This window comes from Grammomys surdaster, unplaced genomic scaffold (genome assembly GCF_004785775.1).
Source record: "Grammomys surdaster isolate TR1022 unplaced genomic scaffold, NIH_TR_1.0 125973, whole genome shotgun sequence".
Classification (NCBI taxonomy): Eukaryota; Metazoa; Chordata; class Mammalia; order Rodentia; family Muridae; genus Grammomys; species Grammomys surdaster.
In genome coordinates, this window is record NW_021620790.1 from 887469 (window position 1) to 908258 (window position 20790).

Below are 20790 nucleotides of genomic sequence, written 5' to 3' on the forward strand. Positions count from 1 at the left end.
CTGAGCCCATTTCTCCAGTACCTTTTGACAAGTATTCCTTTATAGAAGGAAAAAATAGCTAATTCAGTTCATAAACATATAGTGACAGTCATAGGATTGTCCCAGAGTTGATATGAGACTAAAAAGAAAAGTAACTATTGATAATATTTGCTCACATAATATGTGATTATCAAAGACCATTAGAGGATGAGATGAATATACATATGACATCATTTTGTGGACTAACTCTATTAAAGAGCCTGTCTTAATGGAAAAAATGTTGAAAGAAAATATACAACAAAAGAAAGGGCAAGCGATGATGAGACTCGATGCTTTTTAGCATGGAAAAAAAAAAAACATGACTTATTCAAAGCATTTTATGTTGCTTTTCCAAAAACCAAATTCTTGTTTAGAATTATCATTCAAAAATATTTGTGAAGTAAATAGAGTTTCCTCTAATCAACCAACAATGATATTCTGAATCTGTTGGTAGCTTAGACTCAGGATGCAGTACAGAACATTTTCACTGTTTAACTATGCATAATTAACAATGAAAAATTCAAACAAACCACTTAACAGCTCTATGGACTTGAACACTCTTCGTAAGCTCCCTAAACTTACTTCTTCATCTACAGAGTAGACCCAAACAAATTAACCACATTGTTTTGATGCAGTTTTGGCTTCAAAGATTATACTGCCATGAAATATTTGATGTCTTTTTTTGTCTGTTAATGTGAATATGTCTGCTTATATGTATGTTTATGTATACCAGTGCACTTATGTAGGTGTATGTGTATATGGTTATATACGCGGAGTTCAGAGGATAACATCTGCTGTTGTTCTCAGATATCAGGAATTTTTATCATTTCATATGACTTGCTTAATATTTTATTGAAAAGGAAAATAGATGATAATAAAAGACAACATACATTGAGAGGCTTAAATATATATGTATTATTATAATTTTGGAAATTGTTTATTTCTTTAATGTTTATGCTTATGGATGTTTTATATGCTTGGTTGTCTGTATACCATATGTATATATCAACTGCAGAGGACCTGCTGGAACTGAAATTATGAGAGTTGTAAGACTTCATGTGGGCACTGGGAATTGAATCCAGGCCTCTGCAAAAACAGCTAGTACTCTTAACTACTGAATGATTTCTCTAGCCCCATGCTTCAGGAGATTACAGAAAGGGCATAATACTTAGGCTAGAGAAGAAAAAACTTGTGTGGAAGACAACTTGTGTTGACAGAGGTACATTCCATACTGTGTTTTATATAGGAAAACTATGACATGAATTTTTCCAGGAATCATTAATCAAGAGTAGAGATCCATATATAATAATGGAAGATCTATTATATGAAAAAGTAAGAGGGAAAAAGAAGAGCTATTGACTGGTAGACAAAAACGGCTCTTTTGGAATGCTAATTTGATTACCCTTTATATTTCAATATTTATTTTGTACCTTGTGTGTACATTTGTATGAATGTGTGCATTTGAGCATATTTACATGTGCATGTTTATGTGAGAAGGTATGAGTTCATGTATAAAGGTATTCAAATATATATATGTATATGTATATATGTGTGTGTGTGTCAATGTATATGTATGTTATGTCATCCATGTATGTATGTATGTATGTATGTATGTATGTATGTATGTATGTATATATGTATGTATGTATGTATGTACGTATATGCCAGCATGTGGGGGCAAGAAGTCAACCTTAGGTGCCACTACAAAGGCACCATTCAGGTTTTAGGTTATACACATCCAACCTCTCTTACTGCCCATGAATTTGCCAAGTACGTTTTATTTTCTGCTCTTATTAAAGCTCCATGAGTCTATGTGACTCGATATTGTAAGAACTACAGTTACAGATGTGTTTCACCATGCTCTGCTTTTCCTTTCTTTTTTCTTATATAGATTTAGGCTTTTGGATTCAAGCAAGTTTTATTTTGTATTGTTTTGTTTCTCAGTTGATCTCAGCCTACTGTGTCTTCTCTTTGACTATCAAATTGTGTTCTCTGCATGTTGGTAAGAACGAACCACATTGCATTATATTATCATGCATTATGTTCCATATCTGTAACTTCACCAAAAAGAAATATAAGTGAAATGATAACATGTTTATAGAAAGCTTAAGAGGCATCCACAATAGTGTCTGGGTTTGGTTACTGTATATGGGATGGATTCCCAGATGAGACAGTCTTTGGATGGCCTTTCCTTCAATCTCTGCTCTACACTTTGTAAATGGGGTCTCCAATGGAGGAGTTAGAGGAAGGACTGAAGGAGCTGAAGTGGTTTGCAACCCCATAGGAAGAGCAATGATATCAACCAACCAGAACCCCCAGATCTCCCAGGGACTAAACCACCAACCACCAAACAAGGAGTACACATGGAGGGACAAGTGACTCCAGTCACATATGTAGCAGAAGATGGCTTTGTTGGGCATCAATGAGAGGAGAGGCTCTTGATCCTGTGATGGCTCAGTGCCCCAGTGTAGGGGATTCAAGGGCAGGGAAGCAGGAGTGGTTGGGTAGGTGGGAGAACATTCTCATAGAAGCAAGGGAGGGGATGGGATATGGGGCTTCAGTGGGAACCTGGAAAGGGGATAACATTTGAAATGTAAATAAAGAAAATATCCAATAAAAAAAGAAAGCACTAAAAGGGATAAATAAAACAAAGACAACCAAGAAATAATACAGAGATAGACATGGTAGCTAACTATTCACAAGCATTTTCAGAAGAATCATGATAAGGAGGCAGGTAGGAGGCTTGTTTGAAGATCAGGGGTGAGATCTGGTAATCCTAGAAGTTTTCTTGGGTACTTTGGAAAAAGGGAATATTTGGATAAAGGCCATATTTCTATACTTAACAAACTGAGTAAAGTGGAGAGATTAAGCACTTACAATGCTTTGAAAGTAAAGAATGTGTACATTGGTGATGCTGGCATCTACTCTGCTTTTTGACATCAAAGACCTCGTCCAACTGTGTGGTATCTGATATTTGAGAATCCTTTTGTTTAAATGCAGACATCTCGTAGAGGTAAGGAAAATATTCTATTCATGTTCAAAAAGAAGAATTAGAAACTATACTTAACATTTAATTTATTTTAAAATTGAAGAATAAAGGTGAGTAGATAAGTAACTAATGCCAAAGTTCTTATCTACCTGATCTTTCAGCTTTTATTAAGACAAATAGCTATGTCACCTCAAAAGATCATACCAGCTTGCCACTTTTAGCTTTTATTCCAGGATTTTCTCAGCTGACAGTTTTCTCATGTGTGCTACAGGATTCTATACACAGACAGCAGCAGACACTTTCCTTACAGTGCACGTGAGTTTTCACCTGGCAGCAAGTGTCCTTATTACAGTAACATCCAGAACAGCAAGTTTTAGGAAGAGGTAGAAAGCTGATCCACAAGGAGCCAAGAAAAAATCTTAAAATAGTTTAATGTTGGCCATCATAATTCTGAGTCTAATTACACCCTGAGTCTGTCACATGGAGTGCACATCTTCTAGATGATCTTTTATCTTTCCACAAACTGGGCAGGAATGAAGAGGAGATCCATCTCTTCCAAATAACAACTCCAGCACCTAACTACCCTTCATGTAATTTACTACTCAAAAATCACAGATATGTGGCCAACGTCATTGTCGCCACAGTCACTGGAATAATGATAATGGTGTTGTTGTCAATAAATTAAAAATATATATAGCAAAATCTATTCCTTCAATTTGCCATTCTAAAGCTTCTATATGGGTCTAGATGTTGCAAACAAACATCTTTGGATTTTCACCCAACATAAGAAAATGCAGAAAAAGATGAGACCTTATATTTAAACACTTGGCTTTAAGGCTAACCATTGTGCAGTGGTACCTTCTGAACTATAAGATTTCACTATAAATATACCTCCTGATCCAGGTAGTTATGTGCTGCAAGCAGCAAGTCCCTGATTATGACAACCAAGATGGTTCCATATATGATGCATTTTTAGTTTATATAGAACTCTCCATATCATGTTCTATAGCAGCTTGAGTAGCTTAAATTTTACATCAGCATGGTACACAGTTCCTTTCTATCCACATCCTTACCAGCATTTGCTAATTATGTTATTCATGACAGCCATTCTGACTGGATTGAGATAAAATCACAATGCAGTTTTGATTTGCATTTCCTGGTTGGCTGGCAAAGTTGACTGTTTTATTTTCATATGTTTATTCATTTTCAGAGCAATGTCTTTTCATTGACAAGAAATTGATTGGGTTGTTTGAGTTTCTATGTGAGCAAACTGTACAATAAGTAGATATTTACAAATCACCATATTACAAAAATATTTGCACAACAATATTGATTGTATCACTATTCAAAATAGGTAAATTATAGAACTAACCTCATTATCTAAAAATGAGCATGTGATAATAAATGTGATATACTTAAGTGGTAGAAGCTTTCTGAATCACAAAGATGAATGAAGTAATATCATTTGGAGGAAAAAAACAACTTACATGGAGGTAATCATGTCAAATTGATTAAGTCAGTTTCAGAAAAAAACAAGTACCTCTCACTTGTGACTCTGAATATATAAACCTACATATGTAAAAATGACATAAAACTAAAGTAAAATTGTGTAGACAGGTATGGGTAGTAGGGCGAAAAAAGAGAAAAACATTGTGTAAGAGAGCATTGGGGAGTTGTACACAACTTAGAAAATATAATGTATGATGACATAAAAAGTGAATTAATTTAATAAATGTTTCTAAACATTCCTATGCATTTTCTAGAGGAGTAGAGGAGAATCATTTCTAAACGAAAATAATAGCTCTATCTCTGATGAGTTGAGTTTCTAAGAAAAAAGAAATAGAAAATAATAGTGAGTCATTTCTGCTGTGTGTGAACTGGGGACCATTCACATGTGAGTAGCAACCTTACAATGCCTTTCACTTTCTATAGAAGTCAAACCACCCATTCATCCTAATGCAGAGGTGCCATTTTAGCTATGGTTCCTAATCTGGGATGATAATTGACTGGTATATTTAAACTAGGCTTTCAGTGGCCATCAGGTTTGTGATATTTTTATTTGTCCATTAAATAAATGACCTCATTTCACTATGAAGTCAAACTTAACAATATGAACCCAGTAAGTCAAATTAAATTTGCCAACAAAACCTGATATTTATGTACAAAACATAAAACACTTTATCTCCAAGCAATGTTTCCACAATGGTGAAAACATTTTCCTCTTGAATTGATTATATGTGAAATGATCAAATGTTTCTTGGATTAACTTTACTAATGACTTTTCACACTCTTTACTACCTTGACTACAAAGCCACTATCTGTGCTTAATAATGATGCTATTTCCTAAGTTTGGGTCTTTTATCCAACCAATAAAAACTGGAGAAAGATTTGCTAAGGTATGAAATAACTTTCTTAAGAAAAAACAAACTGGAATCTGTGTAAACATCAGAATGTAAAATATAAATTACTTTCCCTGATCATATAACCATGTATAACAATCATCCCATTACTTCATTGAAGTGTTGCATCAGTCCTGTAAATAGTCAAACATAACTCAGAAGATATAGTGTCATTCTGAATTCACAATTGCTATAAAGATGATGTCAAGAATAATAGGAAAAAGTCTATATATAGATTCAAATTCTTGAAATAAATTAAAGAATGTGATATATGTAAAATTGCCTACAAAAAGACATTCAATACTGTATGGCTTGAATATCAAATGCCATGTATGAGAACAATGCTTTCCACTCAGATCTGATGACCGTGGTTCAATATTTGTAAACCGTTTAATCAGCAAGATTAGATGGAACAAATTTGTAATCCTAGTGTTTCTAGAGATGTGGGTACAGAGACAAGAGAGTCAGTCACAGACTGGTAATTTGGAATATGCAGTGCAACGGTAAAAGCAGCAAGGCAGCCCCTGTCTCAGAAAAAGAAAAAAAAAGCAGTAAGGGAGAGAACCAATTTCCAAAGACTTGATCTAACCTCTCTACATGCACAAAGTATGCTTGCATGCTCTCTTATGCACATATAAAATGATTAGCTAGTTTCTACTGCCAGTTTGGGAAAGCTTTGAAGACTTTAGAAAACAGATCCTTGCTGGAAGAAGTACCTTTGAGGATTTATAGTCTGATTTTAATTCTTGTCTGTTATCCACTTCCGGTCTTACCAGAATGTGAAAAGAGAAGTCCCAGCCACATGCTTCTGTCTTCATGGAGACAGCTTTTGCCACATTTCCTGGCTCAGTTTGGTGGGAAGATACTCTAAGCAAAGTCCCTCCTTTCCTTAACTTGCTTCTCATAGGCATTTGATCACCACCACAAAGAAAGCAGGTGACACAATTATTTCTTTTTAAAATTGGTTATGTGTATGCCTACATGCCAAGTGTATGAAAAGTTAGAGGACAACTTGCAAGAATTGATTTTCTCTTTCCATAGTGTGGGGTTCAGGGATGGAATTCAGGTTGCAAGCTTGGCAGAAACTGCTTTTACTGCTGAGCCCACAAATATTAACTTTTCCACCTAAAGATACGAACAGTATTTAACATACTCATACACACAGAGATATGCACATACACACACACACACACACACACACACACACACATATAATCCTCCCCACAAATACACACACAAACGCACACCACACAGACATACAGATACACAGACCCACATACACATACACACACAATCATACTCATTTAACCATAAGATATTTTATCAGGTTGCATGAAAAAAATCAGTATCATAAACCAATGGGAAACATTAGGTGGCTGTATTAACTGTATAGTTATTGGACTTTTCCTGTGTATTCCTGATAACAATCTTTATCAAAATAAATACCAAAGCCACCATATTCACTAGCCTAGGTTAGATCCATTATACACATATTTATGCACTGTCAGCATCTCGTCTTGTTACTAAAATGTCAAGTTTCAAATCTAAAGCAGGCTATTGAAGAGCCATCCTGAATCAGAGCAGCCACAATGAGTGCACACCTTCCATCTTTCTGGCAAAATCATTTCATTTCAGAAAATAAATAGATATTAATTTCACCCAAATATCCATTTCAATTCTTTATCTGAATGGGTAAATATTCACAAAACTGATAATTGAATCAATGTTGACTTAGGGGGATAATAAACCTTGGTAGCCACCAAAACAAGTGGTTTATGTAAAAATATAAAGAATGCCCATGTGCAAATCTACTAGGTGTGTTCACCATTATACAAAACCAATATTGGATCAAAAATAAGGGAACTATGCTGCAGAAATGGCTAAGCTTGTAAAAGATTGCCGCACCATCATGAGTACTTGAGTTTGACTCTACTACCCACATAAATCTAGGTACACCAGTCCATGTCCATAACCCAGCACCAGGAGTATGGACATCCAGCGTAGCCAAATCATTGAGCTCCAGATTGGTTTAAGGAACCAGTGTAACAAAAGTAAAATGAAGGGAGATTTAAAAAGACACTAATGTCCATGTCTGTCCTCTACAACTTGTAAAATCATGAACACAAAACTCCATATACCTGTACCCACATGGAAAAGTATATACCCTACACACACATCTTACCATCTTCACAAAATTGCATAGCATACATGTATTCATATATGCAATGCATTAATTTGAATAACATATTAAATAAGATATACTATATTAAATTATAATAGACAATGATAGATTCAGCAAAGTGTAATGTAAGGCCTTGGTAGTTCTCTAAAGGGAAAAGTAAGGACAGTAAAAGTCTAATTGAAAAGATGTACTGAAGGATGTTAATCAGAGTGAGTACATACATCACATACATGTATGTGTGTGATAAAAGTCAGTACTTAGATCAGAAACAATGACTAAAGTCAAATCCAGGTTTGCAACAATTGTGCTTAGTTTGTGTTTGTCCCTTCTTCTAAACTTATTGGTCAGTGGAAGGAAGCACTGGGGCATTCTTGCTTATGATAGTCCAAGGCTGATTTTTTACAGCAAATATAAAGATATGTGTGACAAAGAGGAGTGTGCCCCATGTACTGGATGAGGACTTACTGCCTTGGCTAGAGTTTCTTTCAGTTTGCCTGTGTTTTAGTTTTATCAAGTAGTTATTTTGCCATTCACTGTGCTATACTCGGACAATTTAATCATAGCTAGCATGAGATCTCTTCTTTTGAGGAAGTCCCAAGGGGCCGCCTTGGATGTAGGTGGATAATTCAAGGGCCTTTACAAGATAATTCCTTCACATAAAAATAGCTCTTGACTGCAAACTAAGGAGAAAATGTGAGGAGTCATTTTTTTTGACAAGCCGCTATCTTTACAGATCAGTAAATGCCAGTAAGATGACACATATAAATAGCAGCAAAAGAAATAATCAGATTTCTTGTGGGTAAAAATAAAAATAGGAGCGTCTCATTTGGATATATGAAATATATAATACTTTATTGCTAGCTAGAAGATCGTACTGTATAGTTAAGAGTGCCAGAATTTGTTGCTATTAGGCAACCAACAAATAAATGGTAAGTACTTCAGGCAAATGCTGAATCTCCTTGTATGATCAGAATACAATGTGTATAATATGTTAAAACGTTATACCTCCCCACATAAACATATATAATTATTATGTGTTCATAACATCAGAAAATGGTAACTACTTATTTAATATGACTTGAGACAGAGATTATATTAATAACCATACCGAATTCTCACTGACTACTGCAAATCAGTGGAGTCTTGTGCTCCCAGAGTGGCCCTAGTGCTCTAAACCAGTTAGGCAATAGCTGTCTGAATAATAGCAGCTTCTATCCTCTTTCTTTAAAACTTTAAAATATGATTATTTTGCATGTAATTATGAAATTGAATTCTTGCAACTAAGAATTAGATAGGATTAGGGAAATAGCACACAAGGGCCAGTACTTGTCAAGGAAGTCCGATAACTTCTTTGAAGTTCCTATAAACCATGTAAGGTTAGATATCATAGGACATATATTGTCCTATATTAACTATAGAAAGATAGGATTAGAAAACTGAAGAAATTCTGCAAGCACAAAGGTCAGCCAGCATGCTATAGGCAATGATGTAATCTGTTTCATACAAGGTGGAAGATATAGACTGACATCAGTATTGTCTTCTGCCCTCCATGAGCTTACACTCAAACACACACAAGCACAAAGAGAAAGAGGAAGAGTGGGGAGAGATTTTCTTAAAATGTGAGGAACATCACAAGACACTTCCTTGAAAAATCAGAAGAGAATGGAAATGCTGAAACATAAAATTCTGGACAGTCCTGCCCCATTTTCTCCAATGCAGCACTTTGTAATTCATTTTAATTGATGAAGTTCTATATCAATTTCTTCTAGAAAGTAAAAAAAATATTCTGCTTTTGAAGTAAGTGTCAGTATTTATGGAATTATGTTTTTCCATGACATTTTTAAAGGACAGAACAAAAAGACTTTTCTAGTCTGTAAGAATTTAAAAGGAATTGAGGGGTGGCCCAAGGAAAAAGATATTGAACAATGTACAATGTCTTTTTAGACTCTCTAAGCCTGAGGGAGCATTTCATAAACAATCAAGGGAGAAACTGAAAAATAAGATGCAGGTGGAAATTCTCATGAGACCTTGAAATTAAAGCAATGGATTTATTGGTCTAACTCTCCACTAAGCTGAAGATGAACGTTTTGTGGCTTTCAGAGACAATCCTTCACTCCATCTGGCCCAGGATAAAAAGAAGAGTGAAATTGGGTAAAGGTATTAAATTTTTACCCTCCCATATTATCAGTATTAATCAGCAGATGAACACTGACCTTTTCTGTGGCATGGGTTTGTGAAGAGTACTCCAGGCTCCATGTTTAGAAGATTTGGAAAGGGAGAGAGAGAGAGAGAGAGAGAGGAAGAGAGAGAGAGAGAGAGAGAGAGAGAGAGAGAGAGAGAGAGAGAGAGAGAGAGAGAGAAACCAGCATGCCAATGAATGAGTTCCATGGATAGGACATATCTTACAGCACTTGAAACAACTTAATTAGAAGAATTTTCGATGAGCATAAAATAAGTAAAACAAACTCTTTCACTTTATTTTCTCGTGGTTGTAATATATACCTGACAAATGCAACATGAGGAAGGAGGAAAATATTTGAATTTATAGTTTCATATCACAGTTCATCATGGTAGGGAAGACATGGAGATGGTGAAGCAGCTGTTCACATGGGATTCTTAATTAGGAAGCAGGGCAGTGAATGCTGATGTTTATTGCTCTTTCTTATTTTTTCTTTTTACTCAGTCCATAAGAAGATGTCATGCATATTTGGAGTGAGTCTTACCACCTCAGTTAACATAGCCTAGATAATCCTTCATATATGATTGGAAGTTCATTTCCATAGTGATAACAAATCTCAACAAGCTAATATTCAGAGTTAAATTCATCACAGATTGACAGTAGGCTCTGAGAGTGCAAGCTCCAGTGCGGTTTTTGACAGGTTGGTCCTGACCATGGAAAGGTAGTGGAAAGATTCAATCAGTTTGATCTGATAACACATCCCCAGCAAAGGACAAAACACTTTTTCTGTATGACTGCCATAAGGAACAAAGTAAAATCTCATCAGCTGCCAAAGTTGGGATGAGGTATATGTTTGAAATTCTTATAATGACACATTGATTAATACCACTTCTCTTTCTAGTTATCCACCGATCCAATCTACTGACATAATGCTAATTGTGTCTAATTATTGGTAAAGACTGTAAAATGAGACATGCTAATTTCTATTAATTGCCTCCTTATCAGAAAGAACTTACCTTTGTGGATCCCAATCCAGGCTGCCCCCAAGGCTCAGTATGAGGGAAGCCAGTAGAGAAGGAGTGTGACCTGTTTTTCCAGATGACTGTGGTAGGGGCACCACAGACCTAGGTACAGTGAGAGATCATTCTTAGGAATAACACCTCCTCAAGCCTCCTTTCCTGCACACTGCAATGGTGGTGAGTCTCCCTTCTTCTGTGAATTATGTCTTTCTGCTTCCTATCCTTGATTGACCTCGATCTGTAGTTTGAGAAAAGTAACAATGGATAATGGAAAATGAAGCAAACTGTAGTTCTCAGATAAAGGCACTGGTCTTCTCTCTAATACAATAATCTTGGAAGTCAAAAACATAGGCAGAGATAAAAAGTCAAGCATGTGCCCTAACACATCTTGTAAGTACTCTGCTTTGGGCTAAAGAATACACTTGGCTCATCAATTTTAATTAAAGATTTGAGGAAAATATTTTAATCATAAACAAGAATATAAACATCATGCTAAATGCAAATTTGTCTGAGTGTTTAAGATAAAATTTCTAGACATTATACACTTCACTGGTCACTGAGAGCTGTGGTATTCAAATTTCTGCTGATCTCCTGAGACTCTGCTCCTTGAGATATGGTATTTGAATGAGATAACTGCAAAAGCATTAGCTTAGGCCACAAAGTTTTAAATTGTCACTCTGTAAAAGGTAAATGAACCAAGCAGAGGAGGGGAGAAAGAACAGGAGGAAAGAACATGGAGAAAGAAACAAGAACAGGATGGGGGAGATGAGAAGAAAAAGAAGGTACAGTATCAAGGAAAGCTGGGCAGGAAGTGGTGAGAGTAAATCCAAAGAGGGAAGAAGCCTTTATTCACTGAGCAGAAACACAATGGGGACTGTCAGCCACCACACCTGCAGAGGGCAGAGTTAGTTTTGATATCCTGAACATGCTTTATTTCTCCGTTTATTCATCTCAGAACATCCTCTTTCCCTCTTGCTTATACTTAGTATTGCTACCTGGACAGTCTGTCCTCATAGTATTTAAGTTTTCTGTGAAGATTGTTCTCTGTAGTTTCTCTTCTAGTGGACTCCACATGGCCAATTTCTATGAATTGGAAGGTATTCTCCATAAGGACAGATTTTGGGAATTAGTGGAAACACAGAATAGTAATTTAGAAAAACACGGGTTGGGGTGATGGAACTAGGTTGGTATCCTGAGGTATCCTGTAGGTGCACGATCAAGCCTGTGCTGCAATAGTTTTTGCTGGGAAGCATCATTTTATTTGGTGTCTGCCTACACAGTATAACAAATCTGAGCTGAAATTCAGCTGACATTCAAATACTCTTCTGCACCTTCTATACAGCAATGAGCTCAGGGAAATAGATACAGAATGCACAAATTATGTGACCTCACAGAAATAGGAGTAGAGACCACGGAAAGGCAATTGATATTTGAAAGAAGCAGAAACAAATAAGGATATATTCAGGAACAATAGACATAGAGCAGCTATTAAATACTGTTCTTTCTATAAATTGATTTATTTCTTTTTGTGTTATTTATATATTATATATGTAACATATATATATGTTTGTGTCTGTGTGTCTGTATGTCTTTATGTGATATTTCTGTGATATATGTATATGCATAGGAAATGTGTGATATTTGTAGATATATATGTAATTCTTGTGTTTTCCTGTGTTTGGCAGGGTCTTACACATGTCTTGGTGCATCTGTGGAAGTTAGATGCCTTAAGGACATTGTACTTATATAAGTATAATACTACATCTGGCTCTTTGTTGGTGTTTGGGATTAAAACTCAGGCTCTCACTCTTTCACAACAAACACGTTAGTCACTGAGCTACCTTATGAACACTGCAGAGTTTCCTAAGGTGTCATGGATTTTGGATTGTCTTCAGATGGAATACTTCTGTATCAAACATAAGTTGTTAAAAGAAAGTATATATGTAGTGTGATGGCATTTTCTCTGTCTTCCCCAATGTTAGGATCACCCAGAGAAGCTCAATTAATTTAGCTGTTACAGAAAACAGGTAGAATTAACACATTCCCAAGAATACGCACAAAGGCAAGTAGACAGCAGAACGACATTGGAATTTATGTTTGAGGATCAATTACTAATAATAACCCATCAACTCAATGCACCTAACTCTAGACATTCTTTTTTTCACAGAGCAGACAACAGAGGAAGTTACGATTGCCTCATCAATTCCCAGTTGAGAGGCCCACAATTCATGGTGTTGAGCTATAATTATAAACTCCTTAATATCCAGTTCTCATTTTGCTGACACAAACCAACATCATTTACAAACTAGAAAACTGTGTCAGAGTAATTCATATAGGCAGTGCATGTGATATCCTGGCATGTAAAAATTAAATGCTGTGTTCAGAGTATGGACACTTTGTATTTTAAGAAAAGAACTCCATTTCAGAGCACAGCATACCTTCTGTTTACCTATGGCAAGTTCTTCAAGTCTGTAACACAAATTGACTCCAGACACTTACACCTTTCTCTTCATAACTAAGATGATATAGATATCTCAAAGTCATTTTGCAAGAGTAATGAAGTAGATTTTCCATTTAAAAAAAACTTTTCCATAATCCATCACTAAATTGCATTGAATAGAATCCAAATGCTCGTTTATATCAAATCTAAGTCAACGAGAGAAATTTCTTATAGCAATGGGAACACATATTTTTTTAAGATTTTAGATAAAACTTTCATTAACGTAGCATAAAGAAAGTTAATCAAATGAGCTCAATCTTATAGAAAAGTCAGGTAACTAACGAGCTGTTCCTTTGTTGTTTTCTTTTCTTTCCTTCTTTCACTTTTTCCATTCTTTCTTTTTTTTCAGGATACAAGTGCTTTTATGCTGCCCAAGTTAGGCCTGCTCTGAAACAAACCCAGTAGGAGGTTCATGCTGCAGATCTCATACTCTGTAAGCCAGTCTGAACTTCTATTTCATCTTACAGTTGACTTCTACTTGGAATTTCCAAAGCAATTACATGTAATAGTTGTCAAAATAGCAGCACAAAGTTAATACATCTTAAGTGCAAGACTCTTCCAAAACAAAGTAGAAAATCTTAGTTTAAGACTAAAAACTCTTGCTAGAAAATCATTAAATCATTCCCTCATTCATCTACTCAGTCTTTTAGGCACTGGATACAGTAATGCAAATAAAACATGACAAAAAGGTAATGCATTTTAGGTGAGACAAAAAGAATTATGGAAAGTGATACAAAAAGAGATAAATAGGGACTTTACTGAGACAGAAAATTCAAAAATATATTTTTCTATGACAATTTCATAAATACAAAGCATTTCTGATTCTTACTATCTCCATTTTTCTTTCCCTGTCCCCAAGACAGTTCTAGCACATCCTACACTAGAAAATGTGTGTGTGTTTGTGTGTGTGTGTGTGTTTGTGTGTGTGTGTGTGTGTGTGTATGGAAGACTTCAAGTAAAATTTTTAAGGGAAAATGGTACAGTAGACCAAATTAATAAGCAATGCATACAAATAAATACAAGAAATATGAGACAGTGTAGTACATTTATAAAATGAGGAGCTCTGTATTTTGTTATGAGTGATATTAAAGATGAGATTTAGATTATTATGTAAAGACAGATGAATTGCACCATGCCACACATGACAGGGCTTCATAACATTACCTAAACAGAACTATGGCTTGACATTGACAGACTTATGGTATAGAATGTCTACAGAAGTGCCCTTTGTGACAGTGTCCTCTGCTTGTGTGTACACAGTAGTATATTCTAAATTTCTCTCTAACATTTTCCTTATCCCTCTAAAGCTTTTAATTAAAAATATAAAAGAAAGTAAATCCTCAGTCCAGGGTACAAATCTAGATATAAATTTTCTTTTTTTTAACAATGTGATATTTATGGTCATGTTTCAAGTCTTGATCTGAACATTTTGTGTATTTTCTATTTTCTGGTATGACTCAGGAGTTGAGTTTGTGGAAAACTGCTAGCTCATGTCCTTCAGCAAGGCTAAGGTTATGAGACTGAACTTAGAGAATCCTTCCCAAATTTCTCCAGATGCTATGCAAACTATCTAGTGTCATGCACTGCAAAATAATTTGTAAAGATATTTGTGTTTAAAAATGAATCTTGTTTGGAATTTAGATTTTTCTCATTGTCTTAGACTATTGATTTAGGGACATGGTTAAGATCTACTCGTTTGAAATTTATTCATATGAACTACATTACTTAATACACCTTGCTGGGCAGCCTTGTGGAGGAATGTGCTGCATGTCTTCTAGTAGGAATTAAAATCACATGGAACTCTTATCCTGTTTACAGATGTCTCCCACCTTTGAAATTTATTAATCTCAAACACACATAAATGAAATAACCAGGAAGTAGCATCTCTAGTTAACAATCACAAAACATTACAAGTAAACATTTTCTTATTAATTAAATCCAGTCCTTTACTCCATCCAGACAGCAAGGCTCCTGAGGCCAGTGAGTAACCTTTACAAGACAATGGTAGTAGTGTTTTAATGAGTGAAATGGTTTTTTTGGGAAATATAAAAGTTCATTATTGTTTTCAAATTGGTACAATGCAAATTCTCAAACTCTTAAAACACTATTGTCTTCTACCTTATTAGGTAACTAAACCCAATATCTATCTTCCTCTTAGGTGTTGTGAGTAATTACCACACACAGGTCATATTTCAACTGGTCTGTGTTATCACATGAAAGAAATTAAATTGTCAAAAAATATTTAGAAATTCATTAAATTATATCATTTATGATAAATGGATACAGGAAAGTAAAGTGGTTCGCTCAAAGAAAACTGAAGCTAATTGGACAGATGAGCAGAGACAAAGGAAGACTACAACTGGGAAGGTAGCCATTCCTTACTAGGTGAACACAGGTAAGAGTAGACTTGTTTTAATAGATCTTATTCTCATAAGTTCTTTACCATAAAATCTCTACTCTTGTTCTTAAATTATATTTTATAGTTGCAAAATGTTAATCTCTTTTAGATATAATAGTTAAGTGAAAGAAATGGAAAGTGACTTCATAGTGATCATTAAAGTTCAAAAGGAGCTGTTTGATAATGGAGAGTTTTTCCAGACTCTGCCAACTAAGAGGTGGTGTTTCTTCATTTCTGGTAGCTGTGGATGACACAGAAAATATTGTATAGCCATTCTCCTGCCCCTCCATGATCACTACAACTGTTACTCATATTACTCTTTCATTTGATTTGTTAACAGGCTTCAGGTAATTCAAAGTCTGATATCTCTATACTGTCATGATTAACATTCTCATAAATCTTTTGAAATTCAGCAAGTGAGAAAAATCTTGAATAGAGCTTATCATATTCTTATCACAATAACATGTCTCTGTGACTCTAATAATAAGCATCAATAAACTTCTCAGAGGTACATATTTCTTGCTCTAAGTTATTTCAGAACTTCTTAGATACTGATTCTGGTTTCATTTAGCCAAATTCCCAAGTCATGCCATAGCTTTTTGTTTCAAAGGGTTAACAGTGAGCTATATTTAAACAGTCCTTTTAGGATATACCCAAAGGAAACACTCTAGCTGTTTAATATCCTGAAAATCAAGAATGAGAGAATTTTCAGGTGTTTTTACTACTGGTAGGTAATTGGATTCTTATCATAGAACTTTAATATCTATATTATGCTGGCATCTTTCTAGCCTGACTTTGTTTTCATAGTGCTTAGTTAGAAATTTATACAATTTATAATTGGGTAAGTAGAAATACCCATGTTTGAGACAGTATATGAGAAAATCAAACATATACAAATAGATACACACTACAGAGTGTAATAACAACAACAGCAAGTGATTAAAAAAAAAGAAGATACAAGCAAAAGTTATTTTTTAAGAAACCCCGCACCTATAATTTATTATCCATAACTGTTCACTATGGAAGTACTCGGGCACGTGATGTGTTTTGAAAACTAATGTTACTCCTTAACATGTAGGAAAAATAATCTTTAAAAAATGATTCTCTTAAATTAAAAGAAAACTCTTGGAAAGGAAATTTCTAGATCATCAAAGCATATCTATAAATGGGAGCAGATTGTACATTCCCAGCAAATCCAATATTTAAACAAAAACTGTGCAGCAGCCTAGAGAAACTGGGAAATACTCGTGATTGCATTGAGAAGTTGTGCCTTATAGGCTCTGAAGACCACTAATATGGATAGATTTTAGAATCAGTGGTTGCTGCAAATCTATTGTTACTTAATGTATCCAGTTTTGACAGTACAATAAGCACTCACGGCTATTCCTTAAAAAAACCGATTCTAGAATTCTTAGCAAGCAACACTCACTCAATTGCTGTGTCACTTGTAAATGGGTAATGCAATGGTCACTTGGGAAATTCTGAAGATCATTATCACCAACTTTCTTTTTAAATACTCTGAGCAGCTTTTGTAAATATTGTGGCTATGCCAGATCGAACTCTTAAACCCATGCCATTTAGTTTCATGTACATTATTAAAATACATTGACCATAGTCAAATTAATTTACAGAAAAAAAGGCTCCAAGAAGAAATTTTCAAGAAGAGTGATACTTGAAGAAGCCCAAGTCATGCTGTGCACTCTACCTATTTCATCAGTATTCCTCACTCTCTTCTTTAAGATTTTCAAAGTAGCCATTCTCTCCAGATAACAGAATGTGCTAAGGGGACAGCAGAGTTCAGAGCCACACCTTTGCATTAACTGGACAACACTGACCTCTAGTGTTCGAGAAGATAGAGACATTAGCTGAGTAGCAAAGTTCACTTTCTTTCTAAGGCTCTTAGGTCTTTATTTTGGGCACAGTGGAAATAATTTCAAGGAGAAAGGAACAAAACTAGGAGATGAAAAGGGAACAAAGACAGGAAGTGCAATCAGGCAGAAGAAAAATTTTATTTACCTAAATGTAACCTGCCTCGATATATTCTCTAAAATAATTTATTCACTAATCCCAACCCAAATGTAGAGGGTAGCCTGTTTTGCCTTCCTTTATAACACAAACTTTGAGAAAACATTACAACAACGGATTGTGAGCTTTCCAATCTTTGGATCACAGAAACACTGACTCTACTTTGAACATCTGTCCACCTGCCTTCGCACTACAATGCAAATTCTGGGGCAAGGTCCTCTAATGATTAAGGAAAAAGGTAGAAGGATCTCTATAGTAAGTCTTCTCACCTTTCCCCCTGAAAATGATAATACAAATTACAAAAGTAAAATAATATTGTTCAAATATGAATAAATTTTCTGAGCTTCAGTGTAGGAAGAGAAGATGAAGGAACAAACCCAGAAACTTGAGGGACTGTGGTAAGCCACCCTTGCAAAGAACACAGATGGCTTAATTGCATCTTTTCTCATTTGGGAGTTCCCAGAGAAAGGAAAATTTCCCTTCCTTTGCCTAGAGAAGCAGCTGAGCAATTGAGCTTGAACCTCTCACAGGTTTAGCTATTTGTGTTCAAGTTTCACAAACTGGATTCTTTAAATATGCTGTACCGGGGGCAGATCTATGAGAGTAAAAAAATTCCTGCCTATTAAATAAGTGTTGTAAGCTTGCTGGGGTCGAAGTATGGACAATGCAATGCATACTCATTATTCCTTAGCAGGCACCAGAATTTTGAGGGTGGAATGTGTTCTAAAGCTCTCCCTCCTCCGTCCTGTAATAGGGAGCCATTGATCACCTGGTGTAACTACATTTAGGCTACAATTCTTAGGCTCAAACTTCCTAACCCCTTACTCAGTGAAGGGGGGGGGTAGAGTAGTTCGGGGAACTTTTCAAATCGGTGGGAGCTGCAGTTGCTGCTATTACAGAGCTCCTTGTCTCTGATGCTTCTCTGCCCCTAGAGACTTGCTCCTGGCCCGTGCATCCCTGGCTGAGATTAAGAACCACCAAGCTAAGGGAACTTTATGATTACAAATAAGGGCAGGCAATGCAGCAGAGCAAGCTCGTTACAGTTCTGCTAACTTTTGAGATGGTTGGAATGGTCGAATCAAACTGCTTACGATCTCTCCCCCCCCCGCCCCGGTCTTTCTTTTTACCCAGAGCATATTAGGTCTGAAAATGGACACTCATTCCAAAGAGCGTCGACCCCACCTCGTCTTCCTACCCCCAGGTCTGAGTACTCACAGTTTGTCGCTGATAATCCAACATGCCACAAGCCAGACAGCACCAAAGACAAAACGCTGGTCAGTCTTGTTACAGAATCCATTTCCCCCTTGTGAGCGATTTCTTCCAATTGAATCCGAAATTCGTAGGCAGCAGCCTTGGGTTTTCTTTACCTTTCTTCCTCTCTCTGTTTCCTCTCTTTCGCACAGCCTCACCCCCTCCCACCCCCCCTTGAGCAGATTCTCTTCTCCTTCACTCCATGTTGCCTCCTCAGATCCTCCACCGAAACCTTAGCAGAGCTCCCTCGGAGCTCTGAGCTGTGATCCACAGTTCCAGAAACTGTCTCTTTCTGTGCTTGCCTTTCTTGCCTGCCTCCTCTTATTCTGGATTGCCTTTCTTAAAGGTTCAGATCTTGGCGCCCAGCTCCACCAATAGCCTAAAGTACTTTGTTCCGGCGCGAGAGCTGGATTCAGCACCAGGGTGACGGACAGCTCCTTACCCGCACGGTCTGAGAGGCACCTCCCCCGGCCTGTGACCAAGCTCGCCTATAAGAGTGGCCTGGGTGGTCCTTGGTCGCTGGAGCGTCCCCAGCTGATGCTCTGCTACTTGCTGTGAAAGTAAAGAGAAAAGATCCTCTGTGTCTCCCTCCCTCCCTCCCTCCCTCCCTCCTCCCTCTCTCTTTCTCTCTCTCTCTCTCTTCTACCCATGCATTCCAGCATCCCCAACCACTTACCGCTTTTCTTTCTTTTCCTCTCAAATTAGGAGCCAGTATTGACATTTACATCAGGCTTTTGAACAATGCTGCAGAAGTGATGCTTAAAGGAGTTGGAAGACAGAAGCCTTAGGAAGTGGGATTTTTCTCACCGAGAGCTTGGCAATGACCTAACCTAGTGCCTAATACCTTTTTCCTCACGTCACAGAGGAAAGTCAAAGAAAGTTTGAGTTGTGGGATTCAATTTCCACTGCAGGGATGGATAATTGACTGATATTGATCTCATTGGGATTTCTCGGTTAGTTATTTAGAGATAGGATCCCTCTCCACTTTTCTGTCCTTCCATATCTACATCTCTCCTCGGTTGCTGTTGGCACATTGCTTCCGCAATTACTGCAGGGTGATTGCTGCTGTGGGTTCCAAAGGAGCCAAGGTGGTTCGCTGGCATAAGAGAAAAACGTTTAAAAACGATTTTTAACAGGCAGGGACTGAAGGATAAGTAGAGACAAGTGGGTGTGTGGGTCATGTGTGAGCCCATCTCGGTCTTAAAAGCTTTACATCTATAATAGAAAAGATGGGTTTTGATTACTTCCTCAGGGCTCTGTATTAGAGGTCTTGTTTCTTCATGACTTGCTTGCTTTGCCATAGACCAACTTATTGTGTGTTTAGTGTGATGCTACCAGAAACTTGTCAAATATTAACAAAAAGAGGAACCAGTAATAATGTCTTCTATGTGAAGTTTACAATCAAGTTAGAATCTATAGGATCTTTCCACATCAGAGGAAGTAATGCCTCTCTTTCTTAACTATTTCTCCTTCCCAGCATTACTGAACATACAGATTTATTTTACACCACAGATTTCTGACAGCCTTTGGTCTCAGTTGCCAGCTCCGCAGCTATTCCACAATGGACTGAGTTTTAAGCAGCCTTTACATAAACCTTAACCTTGTAGTCCTGGAGCTTGAGCTTCCACCAGTAGAATACTGAAGGACAGTTCAATGAAAACAAAAGAAGAATCTGTTATCTTATTAAAGAAAAAATTCTGAATGTCCTATTAGCTGTAAACAAATAGCAATAACTATACTTAAACTGACACAGTTATGTCAGTAGATTCCTGGATCACAGGTAATTCAACAGAAGCTGTTGAGTTATGACCATACAAAGGGACTTTGATT

General features: G+C 36.4%; 1 protein-coding gene across 1 annotated transcript in view; it reads right to left on the reverse strand.

The window, feature by feature from the left end:
• The window catches only part of LOC114609463 (contactin-associated protein like 5-2), a 737464-nt gene extending 718458 nt beyond the window's left edge, over positions 1–19006 (reverse strand). Inside the window, exon 1 of the mRNA XM_028753828.1 lies at positions 18925–19006. Coding sequence (XP_028609661.1) covers positions 18925–19006 — 82 coding nt within the window. The remainder of the gene's footprint in view (positions 1–18924) is intronic.
• Between the last annotated feature and the right edge of the window lie 1784 nt (positions 19007–20790).